The 26,801-nt window shown below is 41.1% G+C and overlaps 1 protein-coding gene and 2 non-coding genes across 4 annotated transcripts in view; all 3 read right to left on the bottom strand.

Moving 5' to 3' along the window:
• Positions 1 to 26,080, bottom strand: part of LOC133216505 (cytochrome c oxidase subunit 7C, mitochondrial) — a 74,775-nt gene extending 48,695 nt beyond the window's left edge. The window contains exons 1-3 of one of the 2 annotated variants that reach the window (XM_061361266.1): positions 25,940 to 26,080; positions 24,783 to 24,921; positions 23,649 to 23,740 (exon numbers count right to left, since the gene is read on the bottom strand). In XM_061361266.1, coding sequence (XP_061217250.1) covers positions 24,805 to 24,921; positions 25,940 to 26,017 — 195 coding nt within the window. In that variant the 5' untranslated portion in view covers positions 26,018 to 26,080 and the 3' untranslated portion in view covers positions 23,649 to 23,740; positions 24,783 to 24,804. Of the gene's footprint in view, positions 1 to 23,648; positions 23,741 to 24,782; positions 24,922 to 25,939 lie in introns of those variants that run through there. The other variant, XM_061361268.1, reaches the window with a different exon arrangement.
• LOC133216508 (small nucleolar RNA Z39) lies at positions 24,365 to 24,424 on the bottom strand. The gene has a single exon (XR_009726661.1). It is a non-coding gene; the product is annotated as a small nucleolar RNA Z39 (small nucleolar RNA).
• LOC133216509 (small nucleolar RNA Z39) lies at positions 25,344 to 25,406 on the bottom strand. The gene has a single exon (XR_009726662.1). It is a non-coding gene; the product is annotated as a small nucleolar RNA Z39 (small nucleolar RNA).
• Positions 26,081 to 26,801: the final 721 nt, after the last annotated feature.

Below are 26,801 nucleotides of genomic sequence, written 5' to 3'. Positions count from 1 at the left end.
GCCCTCCTCTGGACTTCTTCTAACAGTTACATGGCCTTTTCATGTTGAGGACACCAGAACTGCACACAATACTCCATGTGAGGTCTTACAAGAGCAGAGGAGCAGGATCACCTCCTTCGACCTGCTGGTCACGCTCCTTTTGATGCAGCTCAGGATACGGTTGGTTTTCTGGGCTGGAAGTGCACGCTGAAGCTGGCTCATGTTCATTTTGTCATCGACCAGCACCCCCAAGTCCTTCTCCGCAGGGCTGCTCTGAATCTCTTCTCTGCTCAGCCTGTAGCTGTGCCTGGGATTGCTCCAACCCAGGTGTAGGACCTTGCACTTGGCATGGTTAAACTTCATAAGGTTGACATCAGCCCACCTCACAAGCGTGTCAAGGTCCCTCTGGATGGCATTCCTTCCCTCCAGCGTATCAACCGAACCACACAGCTTGGTGTCATCAGCAAACTTGCTGAGGTCACACTCAATCCCACTGTCCATGTCAGCGACAAAGATGTTGAATAAGACCAGTCTCCACACCGATCCCTGAGGGACACCACTCGTTCCTCGTCTCCAGCTAGACACTGAGCCATTGACCATAACTCTTCGTGTGTGGTCATCCAGCCAGTTCTTTATCCACTGCATGGTCTGCCTATCAAATTGATGTCTCTCCAATTTAGAGACAAGGATATCGTGTGGGACAGTGTCGAACGCTTTTCACAAGTCCAGGTAGATGACATCAACTGCTCTGCCCCTCTCCATCAGTTCTGTAGCCCCACTGTAGAAGGCCACCAAATATGTCAGGCAGGATTTCCCCTCAGTGAAGCCATGCTGCCTGTCACCAGGCACCTTGTTGTTTCTCATGTGCCTTAGCATGCCTTCCAGGAGAATCTGCTCCAAGATTTTGCCAGGCACAGAGGTAAGACTGACGGGTCTGCAATTCCCCAGATCGTCCATTTTCCCCTTTTTGAAAATGTGGGTGATATTTCCCTTTTTCCAGTCCTCAGGAACTTCACCTGACTGCCATGACTTTTCAAATATGATGGACAATGGCTTAGCAACTTCATTTGCCAGCTCCTTCAGGACCCGCGGATGGATTTCATGAGGTCCCATGGACTTTTATACGGTCAGGTTTTTAAGATGGTCTTGAACCAGGTCGTCTCCTACAGTGGGCCCAAGGTCTTCATTGTCACGGTACCTGCATCTGTCTTCCAAGACTTGGGTGTTGTGGTCAGAGCCTTTGCCAGTGAAGACCGAGGCAAAGAAGACATTAAGAACCTATTGTTTGCTATTATTTATTTATTATTTATAAGATTGTTTCCTATTATTTTATTAAGGTAAACCTAACTATGGTTGCAGTCTCAAGAGAGATGAGAGAGAATTTAGCCATAAATATTTTCTTATAGACATTAATCTTAGCTCCCTTAGGTCTTTTACTGCAATCAGGTTTGCTATAGCAAAACAGCAAAACAAACCTTCTGTAAAAGCAGCATTAGCATATTCACAGGTTGCTGAATTGGTTTTCCCTCTTGGATTTAAAAGAATTCATTTTGTTAATTTCAGTGAGTAATGAAGCATGATCTTAAAGGGGGATCAGTGTGATTCTTGGTGAATTTTATAAAGATATGTTTTTATTAAACAGTTTTTAGCATCTTGAATCCATAAATAGATTTTCTTTATGGAATCTCTTGAATCATACCTTCAGCATATCTGCTCCTACAGTTTAAAAAATAATCTTATGAATATATTTTATTTTAACTTAGTCATATCTACACTGCTCTTTGAGTAGTGAACTAATGCTGCTTTAGCTATTCAGCATGGCATATTGGTTGGATGAGCAAACCGAGCTCTTGGCACTATCCAGCGGTTCCTTCCCTCCCAGATCTGGACCAGATATATGCAGGCTGCAGTTTGTGAAATAGAGTTGCATCCTCTAAGATCTTTGAAATGTTTCCAATTACTCCATTTCCATTCTTGCCTGAGATTGCTCCCCACCTTGTATCCCTGTTCCTCAGCATATTTTAACTGCACTTAAGGCCAAAAATAATACAGGGGACAGTGTCATTTAACACTAATGTGTTTTTTTTTCTAAATAATAAGTGATAACGTGATAAGAGCTTATGAAAAAGAAATGTTTATGTATTATGTGACTCTTTTGATGTACTAACCACATATCCCATTAGGTAAGTCCTGTACTTTACATGCATAAGTACTGCCAGAAGATATTGCATCAGATGCTATCATTACAGTATCAGGAACAAAAATTTCATCAATAGCCTTGCCTTCTGAGAAAACAATTGTAACTGGAAATTAGTTAATCCTTTACCTGCATACAAGAAGAGTGTTGGCATGTTTCTGACACTTGCATACTCTAGACACCCCAAAAAATTGAAGAATTGGAAACCTGTAATTTTAATTTCTGCTCAGGATAATAGTAGAATTCTTCTTGAATGATTTGAGAAGCATCCTTCCTGGTCCTGTTGGCACTGTGTCTGCAAACAAAACTAATTGGTTCTACATGTGTTGTTAAAGTGCATTAGGTCTTGGTTTTCTAGGATTGTGATAATAGATCTGGTCTGGTATTCCACTGTCATATTTTCAGGTAAGAGACAGTGTAAAATGAAAGAGGAATATGCATCATCAGGACTGTTCAGAGAAATAACAGCAGAACTCCTCACTGCTTGTTTCATGAGAGATTGGGCTGTATACTGATGTGGTACCAGGCATTATATCTCTTAGATTGCCTAGAAAAGTTGGGCCAGGTGATCCTTAGGATCCCTTCCAACCCAAAATTCTATGATTCTATGGCTCTCCATAAGCTATACCACTGTGCCAACACTGAAGGCTGTATGTTAAAGAAATGTTGGTAGCACTTGTCTTTATGCCCTTGCAAATCATGGCATCTCAAATCTGTGCTGTTTATACAGCTACACAGGCGTAACTACAGAGAATCTCACCTATAGGGTGATTAAAGATTATTTTAAGACATAGTAGTTTTTAAAATTGTACCTCTTCTTCTCGTTAGAGGTTAGGACATCCAAAGGTGTCTCATGAGCTGCAGCTAAAATGATGTGTACTCCTGCCATCCTCATCTAAATTACATAGGCAGACTGACAAGAAACGATGCTTTTCTCACAGGTTTGCACATTGTTAGTTAAATTCCTCACAAAAGCTTTGCAATAAGCTCCTTACTACTCTTCAGATTCCCTGTCTCCTTCATGTGAGTCTGCTGCCACATTTCTGAAACTCAGGTGACTCTATAGTCTCAATTTCAGTACTTCATCTTCAGGTAAGCACTTGATGGTGGACTTTTTGTTTTGTGGGTTGGGATTTTGTCAGGCAACAGGGAAAGATTTTGAACTCTAGACTAGCAAATAACATAGGCATTTATGGGGGCATAAACCAAATGAATAATCCAGTGAAAGAGATGTAAATCTCAACCATTGGCAGCTAAGACAAAGAGAAAAACTAGTGGAAACAGATGAAGTTTTCTCTCTCTGTGGAGATGTGTGGTGTCCTGGATTCAGCAATAGCAGTCATTTTTCTCCATCTTAGTAGCCAGTACATTACTGTGGTTTTGACTTTCACCCTGAGAACAACACTAATAACACTGATGTTTTTAGTTACTGCTCAGTAATGTTTACTCTGATGAAGGACTTTGTGAGCCTCCTGCTCTGCCAGGAAGGAGGGAAAGCCGGGAGGAAGCAGAGAGAGGACACCTGACCCAAACTAGCCAAAGAGGTATTCTATATCACAGCACGTCATGCCTGGTATATAAACTGGGGGCAGCTACCTGGAAAGGTTAGATCACTGCTCGGGTTGGGCTGGGTATCGGTCTGCATATGGTGAGCGGTTGTATTCTCTCCTCTTGTTATTTCCCTTATCATCATTATTGGTGGTAGCAGTAGTGGTTTTGTATTATACCTTAGTTACTGGACTGTTCTTATCTCAACCTATGGGAGTTACATTCTTCATTCTTTTGATCCTCCTACCCGTCCCTCTGGGAGCAGGGGGGGGGGGGGGAAGGGGGGGGAGTGAGAGAGTGGCTACGTGGTTCTGAGTTACTGGCTGGGCTTAAACCACGACATGTGGTAAAGTGATAATTATTTTTAAAAACAGAAAAAAAAAAAAAAAGAAAAGGTAAAATGTGTTGTTGGTTTTTTTTTTTTCTCTTCTCACTCATTAATATATTTCCAGCTAAGCTTAAATGTGGACAGTGTTGTTTCAAATTAGAATGTCTGAAAACCCTGACTGACAAAAAACCCATGGACTTGCAATGGAAAGAGGTGTGGGATCTTAGCTGCTTGCTTTGTGACCAATATCAGCTCTTCCACTGAAGTTATATGGAATATTCCTGAGTAGCAATTTTCAAACACCAGTTCCTTTAACTTTCTGTCATCCACGGAGTTGAGCTAAATGTTATTCCCACAGAATGGGTATAAGTTAATCCACAAAGACTAAAAACCATAGAAACAGTACCTAAATTCCTGTAAGTTTGAGTGTGGTAAACTTGACTACATTATTCAGTGCCTGTAAAAAAAAAACAATTTCCTAGCTCCCCCTTTTTTTTTAAATTTCCAGGTCTGTCTCAGTTGCCAGGTACATATATATATAATTTTGTTTGTAGACAGCATGTGCTGTTAAGAAAAATGTTAACCTATTTCAGACAAAGAAAAGAAACAAGTCTTAATTTACACAGAAATACTTATAGGAAGTTAGGAACTGGTCAACTTTGTAGTTACAACTGGCCTTATTTTGACGTCCAGGCACCTTTTCCTTACGTGGGTTTTGAAGTTGTGTTTTAGTACATTGCCAATATGACAACCTGTGCATTGTAGCTTTAAATTACCTTGTAGACTGAAGTCTACTGAATGAAAATAGAAAATCAATGAAAGAAATGTTTGGGCTTTTTCTATTATTTTTTTTTTTTTTTTTTTTTGCCAGGTGATTGCAAACTAATGTGTTTCCCTGAAGGCTAGAAATAAAAAGCATCTTATTTAATCACATCATAAATGACCCATGTAGCACAGCTTATTTTACATTACTTAGGTAAAAAGGCACTGAGCCAAATAAATCAAAGTGAACAAAGCAATAATTGTTCCTCTTTTTATATCACCTAAAATATGGGAATAATGAAGGAAACATGATTAACTTGAGACTACTTCATTAGTAATAGGTTTTTCTTTTTCTTTTTCTCTTTTTTTTTTTTTTTTTTGGAGGAATCACATTCACTGTGGATATAAAAGCTCCTTTGCCTGTGTTTTCAAGCAGACATTTCATATATTTGAAAATGATAATACTGTACCTGTAAAATAAGATCAAACATAAAATGTAGGTGGCTTTTTTTAGAGTACAGATTTTATGAGCTGGATTTGTTTTTCAATTTTTTTTCATGACTCTTGCTGTGAGAAATCATATGTTCAGGAAGAGGTCAAAACATCTCTTCAGTGCTTGTGCTAAAAATTCTATGATCATCTGGAGACTAAAGATGACCACAGTTTCTTTCATGTGCCAGCTAGTTTTATTGAAATGAATAGAGTTACTTAATGGAGGTTACGTGGTGAATATTTCTTAACTGGGCTGTGTACTATACCTATTAGTCTTCAGTAGGCTTAAGATCTCACAGAGTAGCAAATTAGATTTAATCATCACAGCCAAAGTAAATGAAATAGCGATATGGTGCAGAGTAGAAAAATGGCCTTAATTACGATTAAAAATATAAACAAAAAATAAATGCATCTTTATGATCAAGATTAATTGTGCACTTGCCTAGTCTGAAACATGATTAAGGTTTTAAGGGTACATCTTAAAGGACTGTTTAAGACAATATACCAAACTGCTTACATCCTTAACAGCTTAGACCAAGGGTCCTCTTAATGCAGTGACCTTTATCTGAGGTTAGCCAACACCAGACACAGAACATAAGAAATAGGAAATTATAGAATTATATAGAGGTATTAAATACATAATTATATACAAGTCTTTTCCTGGGATACTTTCCACATCTTTCTGTCATATGGTTAAGAATTCAGGATGCATTTGTGCCACCACATTTATTTCATACTAATGGACATGTCCTCTTTGAATTTGTCTGATCTTTTTCTAGCTCTTCCACACATTTAATTCCTTTGTAGCAATGTGTTCTGCAATGGAATTACACAACCTGAAAAAAAAAATATTTCTGTTTGTTTAGGGTACTCTGCCCTGGATTTGGCTGGGATAGGTTTAATTTTCTTGGTGCGTTAAACCATGACATACCCTTAATCTTTAATCCAGAAATAAAAAATGCTGGCTATTTAGTTCCTGATCAACAGGAAGTTGCTGGCAATGCTGATCTGACTGTTTAAGTTAAATATCTAAGTCAGGTTTAGCTTTCAAGTCATCCAGCTGTTGGAGAAGGGCAGAATGCCGCATCATAAAATCATAGAACCATATTATAGTTAGGGTTAGAAAGGACCTTAAGATCGTCTAGTTCCAATCTCCCTGCCACGCACAGGGACACCTCACACTAAAACGTGTCACCCAAGGCTTTGTCCAACCTGGCCTTGAGCACCTCCAGATATGGAGCATTCACAACTTCCTTGGGCAACCCATTCCAGTGCCTCACCCCCCTCATAGTAAAGAATTTCTTCCATATATCCAATCTAAACTTCCCCTGTTTAAGTTTGAATCCATTACCCCTTGTCCTGTCACTACAGTCCCTAATGAACAGTCCCTCCCCAGTACCCTGACAGGCCCTCTTCAGATACTGGAAGGCTGGTATGAGGTCTCCATACAGCCTTCTCTTCTCCAGGATGAACAGCCCCAACTTTCTCAGCTTGTCTTCATACGGGAGGTGCTCCAGTCCCCTGATCATCTTTGTGGCCCTCCTCTGGACTTGTTCCAACAGTTCCATGGCCTTTTTATATTGACACCAGAACTGCACACAGTACTCCACATGCGGTCTCACGAGAGCAGAGTAGAGGGGCAGGATCACCTCCTTCGACCTGCTGGTCACACTCCTTTTGATGCAGCTCAGGATATGGTTGGTTTTCTGGGCTGGAAGTGCACACTGTCGGCTCATGTTCATTTTCTCATTGACCAGCACCACCAGGTCCTTCTCCACAGGGCTGCTCTGAATCTCTTCTCTGCCCAGCCTGTAGCTGTGCCTGGGATTGCTCCGACCCAGGTGTAGGACCTTGCACTTGGCATGGTTAAACTTCATGAGGTTGGCATCAGCCCACCTCACAAGCGTGTCAAGGTCCCTCTGGATGGCATTCCTTCTCTCCCGCGTATCAACCAAACCACACAGCTTGGTGTCATCCGCAAACTTGCTGAGGGCACACTACTGCAGGAACCTCCTGAACCAATGGAAAACAAGCCTTACAAGTAGCAGTGAAAGAGCAGGAGGTCTCCGAGCCAGCTCTGGTGCCCAATAACAGCATGCAACAGAGCACTGCTTCTGTCCTAAGGGACCCGATGGACTCAAAGTCATGGACTAAATGAACTCAATGGACATTTTGTGGACATTTAGACAATTTACAGTTACTTCATGGGGTTGGTTCATAGACTAAGGGAATAATATCTGTGTATTGTATCAATGATTAGGAAGGGTGGGTAGTGACAGTGTGTTGGATAGTGAGGGACCTGAGAATGATGCAAATATTATGAAATAAGGCATAGAGAATATGCTGGTTTTGGCTGGGGTAGAGTTAATATTCTTTATAGTAGCTAGCATGAGCTACATTGTGGATTTGAACTAGAAACAGTGCTGTGTGGAAACACAGGGATGTTTTCATTACTGCTGATCAGTGCTCATACAGAGCCATAGTCAGGAGAGATGACCTCAACTGACCCCAGATATCCCAGACCATAGGACATCATGCTCAGCATATAGAGCTGGGGAAGAAGGAGGAAGAGAGGATGTTTGGAGTGATGGTGATGGTCTTCCAAAGTTATGATTATGTGTGATGGAGTCCTGCTATGCTGGGGATGGCTGAACTGCCTGACCATGGGAAGTGGTGAATGGATTCTTTTTTTTTCTCTGGTTGTGGGTATGGATTTTTCTTTACCTATTAAGTTGTCTTTATCTTAACACATGAGTTTTCTCCTTCTCATAATATTCTGCCTTGTTCTGTCATGGTGGGAAGTAAGTGGCTGTGTAGTGCTTAGTTGCTGGCTGGGGTTAAACCATGACACATGCATATGAGATAGTCAGGAAATCCTAAACACTGTGGGCCACCACCTCACAGTGATGCCGGGTTTTGCCATGAAAGTTAACTTCTGCTTGCATGTCCATCATCATCATGGCTTGATTTCATGAACGAAGATTTGGGAAGGGCTTTACCCATGCTTACTACAGGCGCGCTGGTGACTAAAAACGCCAATGTGAGATAGGTAAATCCGGCTGCAAAAAGCACAGCGAAAGGTCTCCTTGGGTGGTATAGGCTGGGCACGATTCTTTCTATGTTGTCTTTTCTCCTTAAGACTAGTTCTGCGTGAACTCTCAAAGGAGTCAGCGGCATTATGTATGGTGTGTCTCTATGTCTCCCAGTTGGAGGCCAAGGTGGACCACTGATGGTAGTCAATATGGCCAAGGCTAAGGTATTGTTTCAGCGAGTCCTTATATCTCTTCTTTGGGGCACTTCTCTTGCGGCAACCGGTGGCAAGAAAACACAGTCTTAGGGAGGTGATGATCCCTAGATCATCCTAGGGATGTGCCTAGGAGCACATCATCCTAGAAATGTGCCCTGCCCAGTGCAGCTGCAATTTCAGCAATATGGCCTTGATACTGGTGACCCCTGCCTGTTCGAGGACAGTGACATTTGACACATAGTCAGTCCAATGGATGTTTAATATTGTACGGAGGCAGTGCTGATGAAAGCGTTCGAGGATTCGCGGGTGGTGACGGTAGATGACCCATGATTCTGACCCATATAAAAGAGTAGACAATACAATGGCTCTATAGACACTGATCTTTGTACTTTTCTTCAGGTGTTTATTGCACCAGACTCTTTTATGGAGTTTTCCGAATGCTCCATGTGCCTTTGCTATCTATCTCTTTGTTGATTGTGGCATCTGAGGAAATGATGCTTCCCAGATAGCTGAACTGCTGAACTGACTAAGCTTTGACTCGCCAATGGTAATGTGGGGATGATGGTAATCTTCTTGTGGTGCAGGTTGGTAGAGAACTACTGTCTTCTTCAAGCTGACTTCCAGCCCAAAAACCTCAGCTGCCTCCACAAAGTAAGATGTTAAGCACTGCAGATCTGCTTCTGTGTCAGCAAAAAAAGCAGTTCATGGACAAGATGATATAGGGTCTTAGTGTGGGCCTTCAGTCGCCTTGGATTGAATAGGCTACCGTCAGTACAATATCGAATATAAATGCCATCTTGTTCGTCGAGGTCTTGCTGTAGCCCTTTGGAGCATCATGCTGAAGAAGATTGTGAATAAGGTTGGTGCGAGAACGCAACCTTGTTTCACACCATTGGTTATTGGGAAAGGCTCAGAGAGTGCATCGCCATACCTGACTTGGCCTTGCTGATCCTCATGTAACAGAATAATCATTTGGAGGAACTTGGGGAGATAACCTAATAGTTCGAAGATCAGCCACAGGCCTTTTCTGCTCACAGTGTCAAAAGCTTTGGTGAGGTCAACGGAAGTTACATAGAGCCCCTTATTCTGTTTTCTACGCTTTTCTTGCGGTTGTCTGAGAACAAAAACCGTGTCTGTGGTACCATGTATTTGCAGTAGAAAAGGTCAGGCCAACCCAAACTCTAAAACAGGCAGAGTAGAGAATGAGAGAGACTAGTATCAACTCAGTGCAATGCCTGGTTATTAGATTATCTGAAATTCAACCTCATTTTCCCAAGGAATGAACTGGATGCACAGACCAGCTTGTCCTCTCTCAAGGGATCAGTGATAAACCTTGGCACAGAGGGCTGCAATCCACATTTCCCATTACTGGCAGGTGTGAAACAAACTGCCACTTCATGAAGTGTTTTGTAATCCTTCTGGGATGAAAAAAACATTTTGTAAATAGGATAATCCTCACTGGGCCCTGTGACTCTCTTGTGTGCCAGAAATGAATGGAAAGGAAGAACAGCCCATGTCCTTTCTTGCTTTGTAAAAGGTCTTCCATAATTTAGGCATGTAGAGCACATCAAGTTTACCTTTACTCAAAGCACATAGCTTCTGAGAATACTGTTTTCTCATCCCAAATCACCCCCATAGATTATACATTAAATCCTGGAGCCAGCTCACAGGATTGGCTCAGGAGTCAAATACTTGGGAGGAGAACAGAGGAAGAGAGAGTTGGGCCAGCTTCCACCAGCTGCCCAGGGACCTGATTTGTGCATCTGTGCTAACTCTAACCTGCCAATCGGTCTGTGAAATATGGTCATTATTTTGATATCCCATACAATAGCAGCTTTCAGGATTAGTTTTCTTATTTTAAGGAGGAACAGAACAAGCCCATCAATAAGAGGAATATTAGCATTTTGTCAGGGTTTTCATGGTCAAATGAGAACCAATGCACTACATTCTTGTGCTAGGTTACAATAGCCAGCAAGGAAAAAATTGAATAACCAAGGGGTTGTATCCATGCCTTAGCACCATCTGGTGAAGCAGGCACAATCCTCTCTCCCATACTGTGTCTGTATTCACCCCTGAATGTCTCTCTCTTAGAAATTAGCAGCTATTTTGAGTGCAAGCCAAGAGAAGAATAATGAAGGATATTGAGGACAGCTTCAAAATATCAGTTTTCAGCTAAATAGCTCTGTGCAAAATGAGGCATTCCTGAGCTGTCCTAACCAGCCTTCAGTGTAGGTCAGTGGTAATAACAAGCAGCACTTGGAATGAGTCATTTCTGACAGGATTCAGGGCTGGATTAAGGGGCTTGATGCAGGAAGCCAAAATATAATCAAAAGGGTGTTTAGTCCTTGTGGTCTTGGCAGATGAGCAACATCTATGTGTTGCTGATGGCTTCAGTCCACAACTGAACTGTGTATGGATTCTGTTTATTGCCTCTGAAGATGGTGGAAGAGCAAATGATGCCTTTGTAGGTTTTTTGTTGTCTTATACCAGTGGCTTTCGTGGTGATCTGACTTCTTCTGCTTCTTTTGGTGGGATGGGACAGGTGTTATGAGCATTTTTATCTTGGCAAAAATGATTTTATGTCAAAATCAGTCATAATTGAAAGGGTTAAAGTATATCCAAAAGCGACATTAAACAGATTGTGCTAAGTATGTGTTATCTTAATCAAATATATTGTTCGAAGGGTAACTAAATATGGCCACAGTTTTGTTTTCACTACATGGTCATTTACTGGAAACCAGTGAAATACACACTGCTTGTTAAAATCTAAGTGACCTTTCCGAGGCTGAATAGAATGCTAAGTATAAGTGCTAAGTATATTAACTGAGTCACATTTTCTTACCTGGCATGACAGATGTTTGATTTTGTTGACATTTGCAGGAATGTACAAACAATTATGGTTGCAATTGTTTATTCATCACAGAATGTGAAGTTACCTGATGGTGCATATGTACTGGGGAGTTTTTGTGTGATAAATCTTGGCCTTGTTGCTGGTGTCACATATGTTTATCAGCATTTAAAAAGACCTAAGCAGTGTTTGTTTTCTTCATGGAAAGGTCATTGCTTTCTGACAGATGATGCCTCAGAGATGTAACAAATTATTTCCGGACTTTACAGAGAAATCAAGTATTTGCATAAAACTACATGAAAATCATCTAATTTAGGGACTCCTGAATTGTATGAGCCTGTCATGGTTTAAGCCCATCCAGTAACTCAGAACCATGCAGCCACTTACTCACTCCCTCCCCTTCCTCCACCTCGCTCCCAGAGAAATGGGTAGGAGAATCAAAAGCATGTAACTTCCACGGGCTGAGATAAGAACAGTCCAGTAACTAAGGTATAGCACAAACCACTACTGCTGCCACCAATAATAAGAATGATACGGGAAATAACAAGGGAAGAGAATACAACCACTCACCACCTGCGAACTGATATCCAGACCGACCCGAGCAGTGATCTAACCCCTTCCGGGTAACTGCTCCTAGTTTATATAGTGGGCATGACGTGCTGCGGTATGGAATACCTCTTTGGTTAATTTGGGTCAGGTGTCCTCTCTCTGCTTCCTCCCGGCTTTTCCTCCTCCCTGGCAGAGCATGAGACTGAGAGAGTCCTTGGTCAGAGTAAACATTACTGAGCAGTAACTAAAAAGATCAGTGTTATCAGCACTGTTCCCAGGCCCAAAGTAAAAAACAAAGCACTGCACCAGCTACTAAGAAGGAGAAAAATGACTGCTGCTGCTGAACCCAGGACAGAGACTCACCAAATGAAGGACCATTTTGCTCTTTTGGATGCTTTTTAATAGATGGGTAGTACCTGATAGATGATTTACTGGGATTTTTTTCCCCTTTTTGCCCTATTCCCTGGCAGGAGTTCAGAATGTCTAATCTTTTTGGCAAATGTTTAAGCATGTATTTCTAATTTCTTCCATTTCTAATACTTACTCTAGCAACACAGCAATGTAAAAACACTTCCTGTTGAGAAAATGAGGTATGGGATTGATTGCAGTCTTTTGCACCTTTATAAAAGACCACTTGAAGTAAGCAAAGAAATTAAGTAAGAATTAGACAATATTTATTTAGATACTGCAGTGCTATGTAAGTAATCATTCTGTGCAAAGAATGAAGTTTTAGGAAAGTTCGGTTTTCTGGAAAGCACTACAGAATATGGGGAAGGTTTATGAATGGTTTTAATTTCTTTGTGCTCTGCATATTCATTCCCAAGTAACAAAATACTATTTTTCAGTGTAATAGAAAGCAGCTCTAAGCATTTAGATACTTCTGTAAATTTTTCTTCCCTGTATACCACCATACGCACATATAAAAAGGAATAAAATCAGTAACTAGGAAAAAGATGCATCAAATAGCACTAAATAAAGTAGTGGCACAAATAAAACCCCATGATTTTTCACATAATTTTGGGGTTTTACCACTTCTACAAAACTTTTATAGCCCATCTGAAATTTGAAGGAATTTCTTAATTAGCTGGACTTTGAATATATCCAACTGCTATTTTATAGCTTCCCTTGCAAAACTAAACCTACAGCACTTTTTTGCTAAGACTTCTGTGTTGTAGGAGTTTTTTATTAGTTCATTTTTTGGGTGGGTTTGGGGGCTTTCTTTTGGGGGGGCCCCCCCCCCAGGTGGTATTGATTTTTCTTTTTCTTTTTTTTTTTAAATATGACTGTATTTATAGAAATGGAAATATCTTCTCAAAGGTTTGAAAACACTCAACATAAAACCTGAAGTTTCCAAAGTCACTGGAATACTTCTGTTCCAAAGGTATGCTTTATGTGACACTAACAGTGTCATCCTGGCTAGCTTGAAACCACATTTGCATTACAGCATGACAATGTTACAGAGTTTTGGCTCTTCTTTGGGTTTTGAATGATTTCTAAATTTACCATCTTGTCAAGATAAAAAGAAGCTAAACGTGACAGAAGAACCTGCAGAAGATTATGGTGCAGAGGGAGGAAAGAGTGAATTTTTTATATCCTGCAAGAGCAACAGAGATATGATGAAGTCAGGTGGTGCATGGCCTCCTGAAGTACTTCTGCATTTTAGAAGAAGACTGGCAAATCTTAAAATACCAGCAGTTGAATGGGATTGTCAAATAGGCATCCCATCATCAGCACCAAGTTGTGTGTTGATCTTTCATAGGATGCTTACCGTTAGAAACAGAGAACGTGTAGCTTTCAATGGTGAGTCAGATGATCCTAATTTTTGAGACGGAAAACCTTTGGGGTTAAGGATATGCAACAAAAGGTAGCTTTTTTAATACATAGGCTGAAATATTTCTGAATTATTTTTAATTTAATGACTTCTAATTTTTGGAAGTATGGCTTCCTGACCTCTGCATTGTTCTGGTGTTCACAAAGAGGGTTGGCAGACTTTCTCTGAAAAATTGGCCTGTCTGAGTCACTTGAGAGTGGTTATTCAGAACTGAGTATCTTGGATCACAAACGCTGTAGAAAATAGGAGCCAGAATAAGGAGACCCACTGCTGCTGCTTTATTTTTAAAGTCCTCCTGTAATTATAGATGGCTTAATTCAGGAACAGTTAACAGTACTGTAGATAAGGATCCCAACTTCTATTTCTCTAGGAAAATAAAGCCCCTCTTATTCTTTGGCACACAGCTACCAAAACCCGTTTTCCCATCCATGTATGTGTTCTGTGTGTCTTGATGCTAAAGACATGACCCTGGGTGTATTTTGCACACACACTGTTCAGTACACCCACCACCCCCAAAATCAGACCAATCCACATTGCTCGTGGACACCCTGGCTGTGCCAGAGCAAACTCACCACTGGCTATTCATGTGAAGGTAGTAAGGAGCAAAACCTGGAAAAATTGAAGTTCCAGTTTTTCTCTGTTTTTCTCAGCTAGCGGGTGGATAAACACCCTTTGATGGGCAGGTTTTCTTAATTTGTTGCAGTCGTGATCTGTTTTAATCTTGAATTAGTATCTCTCATCCAGCAGCATCCTCCACTAGTTCATCTTTAGTGACATGGTCTGCACTGTTGCTTTTTTCTCCTTCTGTCAATAGACTTACCTTAAATTGTCTTCTATTTCTGTTTGGTCACCAGTTTTTCAAAGGTCATTGATTTCTCAGGAAGACCAAAGGTTTCATTTAGTAATCTTGCTGGAAAATTGCTAGGGGTGTTTAAGAAATGAATGTTTTCAGTCTCTGATGACATACTGTATTTTCCCCTTCCTATTTCTGAAAAACTTTTTTCAAGTGTGCATCTGATAGCAGTGCTGTTTTCAAAAGCAGAAGCTGTGGTTATTTTCTCTCCTGCATGACCTGATTTAGTAGGTATCCGCATGGCTGCTGGAAAGGTATCTAAATTTAGCTGGAAAAGAAGCAATACATGGTCACCTACCAAACAGGCGAGCTTTTGCACAGAATATGAGACTCAGGTTCAGTTTTAAGAGATCTCCCATGGCTGCCCAGGGGTGTGTTTTAATCCACACAGTTTCAGGTACCTCAAGGAGGGCGTGATCTCAATACCATTCGACAGAGTTACCCAAGTTTTAAAGGATTATTTAAGGATCTGTTGCATAGGAGGGGCATTTTACTAGGAGAGGAGACCTGGTTTTGTGTTTTAACAAAAAAAAGTATTAACTACATACAACCTTATTTAAACAGTCACTGGAGCAAGCGCTGAAAGTTGCTGAAAGTTAAGTCTTCTATCACATAAAATTAGGTTGATTACCAATTTATGGGCTTTCTACAATGACTTAAAAACTGAACCACTGGAAACCTTTGGACATGGTCCCTACCTTAGGCACAGTTTGCCCCTTGAGACCACAAGGGAGGAACTTAAAGACCCAAAGAAATGGGAATGTCTGAGTCCTATCCTTGTGCTTGGCACTGTATCTATGCTGATGCTCTACTTGGCTTTCTGGGGTTTGCATACCCCATACTTAGGGTTGCCTACATAGCAAACCTCAGGAAAATTAACTTTAATTAACTTTTCTTAAAAAATTTACTATCTAAAGTGCTATTAGTTAAGTTTTTGCTGACTGGTTTAGAATTAGAATAACTGGCAAACTGTTTTATACAAATTGATAGAAGCAGAGAGTCACAGAACAATTTGGGTTGGAAGGGACTTTAAAGCTCGTGTAGTTCCAAACTAGATTGCACCTTCTACTAGGGACACCTTCCACTAGACCAGGTTGCTCCAAGCCCTGTCCAACCTGTCTTTGAACACTGCCAGATTTCAGATGTAAATCAGACATTTCAGATCTAAATCTCAGTTGAACTGATATAGGGCTACTGTAACTTGAAAGCATGTCAAACAAAGAATTAAATAAAGTTTAATTAATTTTGCAGTCACACCTTCAGCTTGTTAATTGTCCTGTAGATAAGCTGTCAGGTACCTTATGCTTCTTTTGCCTTATGTACTGGACAGAGGTGCTTAAAGAGTTGCCAGATTGATGTGGCTCGGTGCAACCTGGTCTAGTGGAACATGTCCGTGCCTGTGGCAGGGGGCTGGAACTTGATGAACTTTAAGGGCCCTTCCAACCCATACCATCCTGTGATCCTGTGAAACTGCTCTTAACAAGTTAAATGATGCAGTATCTATATCTTTGTGCTGAATACCTCCCCCATTTGTGCTGCCACTTCAGAATATGGAGATTGCCAGCCTTTCCCCTCCCCACTCTAAAAAACCCCCAGAGCCTCCACACCTAACTTTGTAAAACCAGCACTAGAATACTCTCAGCTGAGCTATAAAAGAGCATTTATAGCTCCTGACAGTGGGTTCAGATAATATTGAGTTAACAACAACTGCTGTTGTTTGACTGGAAACAATTTTCTGCAGTATTGGATTCAGAGGAGAGCAGCATGTCTGGAAAGAAACAAACAGGGAAGAGAAGTGACAGGAATGGGTTGAGGGGAGCTGATGCGTGGTTTTGGGGAACAGTGATGTGCACATTTCCAGAAAAATTTCCAATTAGCTGTCCCTAAACCTGAAATGGCAGTGCTTCAGGCTGTCAGGAAAAAAACCTCCGTGAGACAAGGTCTTCAAGAGATGGATCTTCTTCAGAGAGGCACATCATTTTTAGTTTTCACTTTCAATTACCTGTATGGCTCATTAATGCATGCAAAAAGAATTGCTTATTCATATTAATGACGTGTATATATGTGTTTACATATTTATTCCACCCTGCCAGTTTCAGGCAACAGGCAATGGCTTTGGTTAACTGCAAAGCCCTATTTAGTCAAATGTCCATGCTGACTTATGCAGCAGGCTAGTGGCTGCCAGGATTTCCTTTCCTCAAGGATGAGATCTTACTTCTACTCTTTACAAAACTACCCTTAGTCCAGAATTATGGAGCGCTTCTTTCTGCTCCAGTTAATCTAAATAACCCTCAAGCAACTCTGGATTCTCATGATGCAATCAAAATTTTAGAAGGAAGTAACAAAACCTCAGACCACGCTTTTCCCCCTCAGCTCTCTCCTTCTACCAAGTGCCATAATATTCACATGCACCATTTTTTTACCAGCAAAGTACATTTCCACTTTTTTTTTTTTTTTGCTTGCTATGGCTTAGTTAGGTTCTCTGCAACACTATTTATACACTGACATTTTTCGAAGAGCTGCATGCTCTACATAGTTAATGGAAAAAGTGGCACAACCACAGAAAAGACCTTAATATTATTCATGGAATACTGAAAGAGGAAATGGAACACTGGATAACATTAATTCCAGAAAATACTGTTATTTTAAACTAATTTAAATGCAAGTCAAATTTAGTAAGCATATCATCCTAGAGAGCAACTAACATTTATCTTCTTGCTATAATCAGATCAAACAGAAGCTGGTTAGGGAGTAAGTCAGAGGTTGTTGGCACTCCCAGTTTGCAGGAACAGGCCATTAGCACAGCTGCCTCTGATAAAACCTAAGGACACAGCAGACCAGGGGAAATTCTACCTTTATGTTTTATTTAATTTGAATGACGTGCAAATGATTAATTGCATGCATTCTCATCTGTACAAAAGGTCATACCGTCACTATCTTTCCATCTGGATCTGCCATAAACCAGTCACTGCTATCCCAAAGCATGTGTTTCCAGTGCCATATACCCTAAACTTACTGAATTCTTGGTATTTTTCTATGTCTTTTTTATATAATTAAAGATATAATTACAATACCTGTAACAATAAATTAATGTTTTTATGTCCCTCTTATACCCATTCCAATTTCTAGTTAATCCAGAAACTGAATCTATTTTGCCATACACTATGTATTTTCATGCATGAAAATAATGATTACACATAGTTCTTATGGCTTTTTAACATACCTTATTGAGGTGGGAACAGGCAGGAATATTTTTATAGCGCTGGACAGCCAGATTGTATACCAGCTCCGCTATGACTTACTGGGTGTATTGTTCAACCTTTCTGTAATTTTATTTTCTTGCTTGTGAAATTAAGAGCAATAGATTTCTTTTACATGCAGGCAGTGAGCCCTTTCCTTTTCTCCATTTTCTGGTTTCCGTTTCCCTTTTTCCCTTTTCCTCTTTTTTCCTTCCCTTCTTCTTCCCCTTTCCTTTCCCCTTTTCTCCTTTCTTTCCCTACTTTCCCTTCTTTCCCTTCCTCTTCCCTTTCTTTCCCTTCTACTTTCTTTCCCTTCATCCCCTTCCTCTTCCCCTTCTCCTCCTTGTTCCCCTTCCCCTTCCACTTTCCCTTGTTTCCTCTTTCCTTTTCCCCTTTCCCTTTCCCTTTCCTTTTTCCTTTCCCCTTTTTCCCTTTCCATTTTTTCCCTTTTTGTCTCTTCCCCTTTCTTTTTCCATTTCTGCCTCCCTTCCCTTTCCCTTTTTTCCCATTGTCTTTACCTTTCTTTTTCCCTTTCTCCCTCCCCTTCCCTTTCCCCCTTAACAGTTCTATTTTATTTTTAATGCAATACCCACTGATATCACTACACTGAGATTCTGGAAACCATCCAAGGTAATGTATTGCAATGTATACATCATGCTTTTCTTGAAAGAATAAAAATAATTTGCATGTATTGGCCTGTGCAATATTACCCAAGTTCTTATCCACTGCTCATGTTTAACAAGAGTGGCTGCTAATTTGGCTGCCATGACAACTATAGCTCTACTTTCTTATTTTCTTCCTCAAGCCAAATTTGTTTATAAACCTCTAAATTGTTTCACATTTTGATGCTAACTTCAAATAGAAATAAAAACCTCAGACCAGCAAAAGAAAAACAACCAACAAAACAAAATACCACAGAAAGGAAAAGATTAGCTGAAAACCTGAACTGAAAAATACTTCTGAGTCTTTACTCTCCTATTTAATTAGTTGTAAAAAGATTTTAACATAATTTTCAGAAGTAACTCATATTCTAATTGTTGTACAGGGCAACATATAGTTTTACTTCCTCTTCATGTTGAAATCTTTCCATATTTTTTTTTTTGCTTGTCCTTCAGTAATGTGGTTAGAATAAGAAAATTCCATGCGGTGTTCAAGGACTGGCATACTGTATTTAAACAATGGCAATGTGATAGCTGAAATTATGATTTCCATCCCTTTCTGTCGAAGAGGTTAACATCTTCCTTGCCTTTTTGATTGCCACTGTACACTGAGTAGATGTTTTCATTCAGCTGTCTACAATGGCATTTTCTGCTAGAGTGATCATGATTCATTCATGAGATACATCACCTCTGTGAGAGTTTAAACTGCCCTCCTATCACCTTGCAGATGTCAGCACTGAATGTCCTCTATAGGGTTATTAAAAATTAGCTAACTCTATACATCCCTGAAATTTAGAATATAAATATGTAAAGGAAGCACCTGAAGCGTTGCTTTGACATCCTGTTTGTGTCAAACGTTCACCATAAGTTATTTCGAACCTTCCTCTTCCTCTCTTCATCAAAATACTCTGATAGCCTCAGAGTGCTTTGTAAAGATTTTGGGAATGTTCAGCCGTATTTCTGAAATGAGACAAAGTAATGTTCCAAAGTAAGACTGAAAGAGCCCCAAATGAATCATTCCAAATATTAAAACGTAAGGACATCACATCCACTTAGATTTAATTGAGAAACTGCTTGAAAATGGCTGATATCCAACATAATTAAAATGCTGAAGTGTGAACCTCTCTGGAAACAAAGTGAAACTATTTTGAGTTTGAGCCAAAGTATAACTTGTGAATGGAAAAGTTATAACAAGGAAACTGGAAAAAAAATCAGGGACTATAAAAGATTTTCCTTAGAATTGGCATCTGGCAAGCAAAAATTATTATTTTTCAAAGAGATGTGTTATTTCCCAGATGTCCTTTAACCACCAACTTGTTCTCTTCATACAATTGTAATGATAAAGCAGCTCTACTTATATATTGCTTTTTACCTATAATGTCAAGCCTGTTTTATTTTTATATCCCTTGTTTTTTCAAATGATTTATCTTCTACCAAGTCAAGGTGCCCTAAAGCGAACCCAAAAGGCTATTTTAAATATAAATATTTCATTGGGTACTCAGATGATTGTGTAGCTGAGTGTGATGGAGCACTGCTCTTACGTTTTGAACAACTTATTCTGCAACTCTTAGTTTTTAATGAATCTGATCCCACTTGTTACATGAAAATATCAGTTTGTTCTTATATATGTACAATGGCACCTCCATCTCTGGAATTACTTAGGGCTGGGTATATCCACGTTAATATCTGTCATGGGAGTGTGCTTAGAGAAGTTAATTCCTGGGTGTGATTCTGGTTTCTCTGAGGTCAACAAACACTTGGTATTTAATAATAGCTAACCTATTCCCTAATTTTTGCTGGGAGAGGACAGGGTAAGACTTGCCAGTCTGTAAAGGTTAGTCCCATTTATGTGAAGTAAATAGAAGACTCAGCACTTCTTAAGGTCATGCGTTAGTATTTCAAATTGGACATTTTTTAAAAGATATTTTATCCAAAGCACTGCTCCCTGAGACCAACATAAGGCTTCCCATCATAAATAGTTTGGTCTGCCCTAGCATTTTGCTGGCATGCATTTTACCCCCTGTGGAGCTAGGCAGGGAAGAAAATTGTTGAGAGCTGCCATGACCACTGGCTAGTAATAGGTGTACTTCAGAAAACTACCCCAATTTCTCTGCCTTACCTATTCAGCAGTCAATAAGCAAATAGAAGAGTAGGAGGACTTAAACAGAAAACCCCAAAATGGGTAAAACAGAAAATATTTAGACCAATATGATATTTGGAATAGCAGTAAAATAAGTAAATAAGCAAACAAGTAAATAAATAAAAATGAGGGAAGGTGCCCTAGGTTCTGACATATGGTCCTAAAATCAAGCATGGCTATAAGCACTGATGTTATCAAAACAGCAAAGAAACAAATACAATCTGGAGTTGTACAGCTCTAAAATGAAACACTGTCAAACATCTAATAATAATGATGGAAGCCACATACCTCTCAGTGACAACCGGTATTTTCCACCCAAACAACCTAAGGAAGAATTTTGGACTTTGCTGTATTGAACAGTTATGAGATTATGGGTAATCTGGTAGTGAAAAACACCTTTGGGTAGAATGCAGACTGTCCCAGTTTGCATCGATAGCAAGATAGCTCAAAACAGATCTGTTAATGTGCTTTTATTACAGACATGAAAGGTCTGAAAACCTAAGGGAACCAGTTACTTAAGTCAAACAGATTACTTATGGACTTGATAATTGATGGGGCTTGAAAATTACTGACAAATGCCCAAACACATCATGTAGACAAGAAGTCCAATTCCAAAGGGACTAATTACAGCTCTGGTAGCACTTAAGAGTAACACAGTTTGCAGTGAACAGAAAATATGGCAACTCATTTTAAAAATCACAGTGTTCAGGTGCTATATTAAAATATAAGCTAAAAACTGGAGCTGCACAGATCAAAATCAGTAAGTCTACTTAACCTAGAGTCCTGTGTTCAGCAGTAGCAGTCATTTTTCTCCTTTCTAGTAGCTGGTGTAGTGCTGTGTTTTTGACTTTAGCCTGGGAACAGCACTGGTAACACACTGATGTTTCTAATTGCTGCTCAGTAGTGCTTACCTTCATCAAGACTCTTCAGTCTCTCATGCTCTGCCACTGAAGAGGGGCACAAGAAGTCAGGACGAGGCAGAGACAGGACACCTGACCCAAACTAACCAAAGGAATATTCTATACCACAGCACACCATGCCCAGTATATAAACTGGGGAGAGTTACCCAGAAGGCTTGGTCCAGGCTGGGTATTGGTTGGTGGGTGGTGAGCAACTGTATTCTCTCTCCTTGCTATTTCCCTTTTCATTATTATTATTGGTGATAGCAGTAGTGGTTTGTGCTATACCTTGGTTACTGGACTGTACTTATCTCAACCCATGGGAATTACATTATTTTGATTCTTTTCCCCATCCCTCCGGTAGCAGGGGTATGGAGAAGTAGGGAGTGAGCAAGTGGCTGTGTGGTTTTGGGTTACCAGCTGGGCTGAAACCACAATACTTAAGACTTAAGTCTAGGCAGAACTAGGCAAATTAGATTAAAAAGGCTATGAAATTATACTAAACTTGCTTTATAAAAGAAATATTAATAGTAGGACACCATGAACATAGGTTTATCAAATGGTAGTTTATGAACACTAATTTAGCCATCTAACTTAACCAAAGCAAGGCTGACATGGTTTAATTTTTGCATGACTTACCGGCACACAGAGTGGGAGCCTACAGTAGGAAACAGCTAGAAGACAACCATCAAGGGCTTTTTTTACTGTTTGCTGTGTAAGACACTCTTACAATGGCTTTAACCTGACAGAGGGGACATTGCGATAAGAACTTAGGCAGAAGTTCTTCTCTGTGAGGGTGGTGAGACCCTGGCACAGGTTGCCCAAAGAAACTTCAGCTGCCCCATCCCTGGCAGCACTCAGGGCCAAACTGGACTGGGCTTGGAGCAATCTGGTGTAGTGGAAGGTGTCCCTAGCCACGGCAGCGGGCTGGAACTGGATGGGCTTTAAGGTCCCTTCTAACACAATCCACTTCCTAACTCCATGAAAAAAGTAATTCCAAACACCAGATGAAGAAACCTAATAACTCATCACTTAACAGCATTATTTGCGAGGGTAAAGTAATCATCAGAGGCTTATGACAGCGTTTTTCATACCTTGCCTTTAGCCAACAAGGTGGTTGCAACAGCAGATGTGAAAACTACTTTCCACTCATGCTGTCAACAGGGTCATTAATTTAAACAACTGTCATATTCAAGTTGGTAGAAGTATGACAGCATACTTGACATTTCCTAGATTACTTCTAATTACAATGTTAGAACAGGTTCCAAGACTACAGCTATAAATGGAAAGCAAGCAATTCTTTCCAAACACCTACATATTTGCAGCACTATCAATTTTAATAAGCTATAGAGTATTGCCAATGCATTTTCTCATCAGTTAGTTATTGCTGCTGTACTGTTTTCTAGGCTACCTCATCATCTGAGCCTGAAGCCTAACGAATACTGCAGGTCAATGACTATGTTTCAGCTCATAGCAACAGTAAGGCACCACACTACACAGACCTGGCCACAGCAGCTGTTTAGTGTGTCAGCAAAGGGAAGTAACACGTCCTCAACCCAGAAAACCAAAGATAAAAATTCCATACCATGGATCACGGTGACAGTATACCCACTCTGAGGCTCGCCAGTTATAACCTATTCTAGATCATTATTCTGTGACTAGTCTGAAGAGCATTTGAGATGTTTACACAGCTATTTGAATATCTGTCGTGGTTTGGTCCATTTGGGTCATGTGTCCTATCTCTGCTTCCTCCTGGCTTCCCCTCCTCCCTGGCAGAGCATGAGGCTCACAAAGTCCTTGGCCAAACCAAAACATCATTTTTATCAGCTCTGTTCCCAGCCCGAAAGTCAAAACACAGCACTGCACCAGTTACCAAGAAAGAGAAAAATGACTGCTACTGCTAAACCCAGGACAGTATCTACCCAGCTAAAAATGTTAAGCTCAACTTCAGTTTTGAAATGCAGTTTTCCCAAACCTCTATTTTCATACGTAAAGACAATTTAATATGAAGGTGTTCTCAGTACACATCCATTGTCAAAAGCAGTCAAGAGTTCCACAAAATACACAGCCCAAGAACTTCAGATTCAAGATTTTATTTAGTCATATCCGGCATGGTATGCAACTGCAGCTGTCCTTCCACTGAAAGAGGCTGTGTAGAAGACATCAGCTCTGCAAGAAAAAAAAAACACAAAGAATTAATAAATTTAAAGTCTCTGAATCTAGGAAAGCTGTAAACCTATGCTTTAACTAGAATTTTGATGGGCTTTGCTTTATCTGTAACATGCTTTTGTGGCAGAGGCCCTGACTTACATGAAATCATACAGTTGTCATCGCTCAAGTTCAACATAAGTCTACCGATTTTTTTCTCCTTAGAGAACTAAAAACATCAGATCAGCAGATGAATTACACAGACTCAGTTTGTTCCAATTATGAGATTCCAATTAGGAATCCTCAGGAATTTTAAATTCCAATTAGTAAATCCTCAGGAGGATTTACTGTTTCTCAGATTACAGAACTGGCAGTAGCATTTATTTCCAAATATGAGCAAGATTAAGATAAAGTGGACTTTCAACTGGGAATGGTATGTTTTGACAGTCTGAACTATGTTTGAGGCTTGTTTTGTTACCACCACCAGCAAGCATCAGTTAAAATGGCTGCTGCTTTTAACGACCTAATTTTAAGTGGAATTTACCCTGTAAATGGTTAGGAATGTTCTATGTAGATGGTGTGATTGTTTTGACATTGGTTGAACTGAAGTTCAATAAAACCTGTTTTCCACTGCATTTTAACTGGCACATCAGAAAGCGTTTACAGTATCAGTTTCTCATACTGTTTTGCTCACATCACACACACCAATTACTCCTCCAGATGACATGAACTGTAGCTTTATGTTTATTCAAAGGCACCAGACATGGTTTTGGTTTTCATTATTATCCAAATAAAATCGGTACCACTTGCTTGTCAGTTACGCCAGATGCAGTCAGAGGTGTGGCCTCTGGGGATTCAAAGTTAAGACAATGAGAGTGCAGCAGCCGATGAAGCAAACTTAAACCCATTCATTGCTTGAGTTTAGATACCATTGCAGACTACAACTCTAAGCACGTGGACTGCAAACAGATGAAAATTATAATAACGGTTTTAGATTAGACTCCTTAAAGCTCAGTTTCAACCACAGATTCCACTATGCTACAAAATGTAACACATCAGTTACCCAGTTAATGCAATTACGGTCTTCATTTCTTAAGAAGCTGGTGCCTGACAATAACAAAAGGGGCAACAAATCCACTTCCAAGGAATCCGCACATTAGTGCAAGTAGTCGCCATTTGTTGTCCACAGAAAATGGAAGGTTCTAGAAGAGAAAAATTTATTTTAGTTTTGTAATCAATAATTACTTCCTCCATGACTTGAAAAATGTGAGAAGTTCAGAAGAGTTACAGATGGAGTCAAACAGACAAAATTAATGTTCAGCCTGATGATAATTTCCCCTCCTTGAGAGGGAAATTACCACAGTAATTAGAACAGCTTGGATGTGACCTCTGGAGGTCATTTTGTCCACTCTTCTCCTCTACCCCTAATTTAAAGCAGGGCCAGTTTGCTGACAGCCTTGTCCAGCCAAGTATAAATGTCCCTGAAGATACATACCCCACAGCCTCTTTAGACAACCTGTTCCAGCATTTAGTTATCTTTATTGTAAGGGAGTTTCTCGTGCTCATCACATATGCAGAATTAGGTTTTGGATGCAGGACTTACAAGCACTTGTTAAGCGGAGGGTACATCAGAAAGCGTTTACAGTATCACTGTTGCCCCTCATACTGCAATGCTCATCATCTGTACCAGTGAAGGCTGCAAAAACAAACACTGAAGTCATCCGCACCACAACTTGCTTCGCTGTGGCCTCAACAGTGGTGCCATGAGACCCCGCAGCCCACCCGCTTCATCAGCTGAGAAGTGGCAACAGGGCAGCATTGCTCTGCATCCACTTGCCTGGAAGCTTAGAACCCGATCGTGTGCAGAACCCCTGCCGGGGGTACGTCCAGCGGGAAGCTCACCTTGAGCACGCCCGCGGCAGGACAGGCCTGCGTCTCATGCCGGAACCAGGCCAGGCCCGCAATGCGGCTTCAGCAGCGTTCTTACAGGTCCTAATTCCCAGCCCCGGCCCCTCACCCGGACTCACCCCGGAGCTAAGCCTGCCGCAGGATGGTCCGAGCGGCCATCCTTCCCCCTCTAGGCCGAAGCGGGACCCGACTCCCCCCCTTCCCCCCCCCGCTCCTCCCCCGACGCCATCTCCTCACCGAACCTGACTGCAGGCCCTTTCCTGCGACCTTCAGGCCACGCCGCAGCGGCCCGCGATCTTCTTCCCACCTTACCTTCCCCGGGCCTTCCTCATAGTGGCTTCTGCGGAGGGCGGAGGTGGTGAAACGGCGAACAGTGGTGGCCAGCATCATAGCGACCGACGGGACAACACGTACCCTGCCTCCTGCGACCTTCTCTCAGCGACACCGGCACCCTCAGAGAACAGGAAGCGGTGCCGGAAGAGAAAGAGGGAAAACCGTTCGTGCCGGGAGGCATGACGGGAGTTGTAGTGCGGCTCCGAGCTGCGCGGTCACGTGGTGCCGAGCCGCGGCATGCGATTGGACTAGCTCACCGCCTCAGGGGCGGGAGAGTCGCTGTGGGTCGCGCCCCTCGCCCCCATTTTGTGGGCTGCTCTAGGAGCTGGGTTACAGTGGTGGGGTGGAGAAGGTCAGATGTGGGGAACGGGGGCGAAAAACCAAATAACTGCGCTTGTTACCTCAAGCTAATCTTCACTGAAAGCTGAGGAAATTTGGACTGTTGAGCCTGGAAGAAAGAAGGCTGTGTGAAGACCTCTAGCAGACTTTCAGTGTCTGAAATGGGTCTGCAAAGATGGCTGGGAGGGACTTGTCATCAGGGACTGTAGCAACAGGACCAGCGGGAATGGGTTTAACCTGACAGAGGGAAGGCTGAGATGAGCTCTTAGGCAGAAGTGCTTCCCTGTGAGGGTGGTGAGGCCCTGGCACAGGTTGCCCAGAGCAGCTGTTTCTGCCCTGTCCCTGGCAGTGTCCAAGGCCAGGTTGGATGGGGCTTGGAACAACCTGGTCTAGTGGGAGGTGTCCCTGGTTGCAACATGGGGTGGGAGCTGGATGATCTTAAAGTCTTTCTGATGCTAACCATTCTATGATTCAGAATAGCACAGTTTTTAACCTGGAGATC

The sequence above is a fragment of the Neopsephotus bourkii genome, unplaced genomic scaffold (assembly GCF_033783945.1).
Source record: "Neopsephotus bourkii isolate Nb327-2 ecotype Australia unplaced genomic scaffold, CSIRO-AGI_Nbou_v1 NB_1059, whole genome shotgun sequence".
In the NCBI taxonomy this organism is placed as follows: Eukaryota; Metazoa; Chordata; class Aves; order Psittaciformes; family Psittacidae; genus Neopsephotus; species Neopsephotus bourkii.
This window is presented reverse-complemented; position numbering and strand designations above follow the sequence as displayed.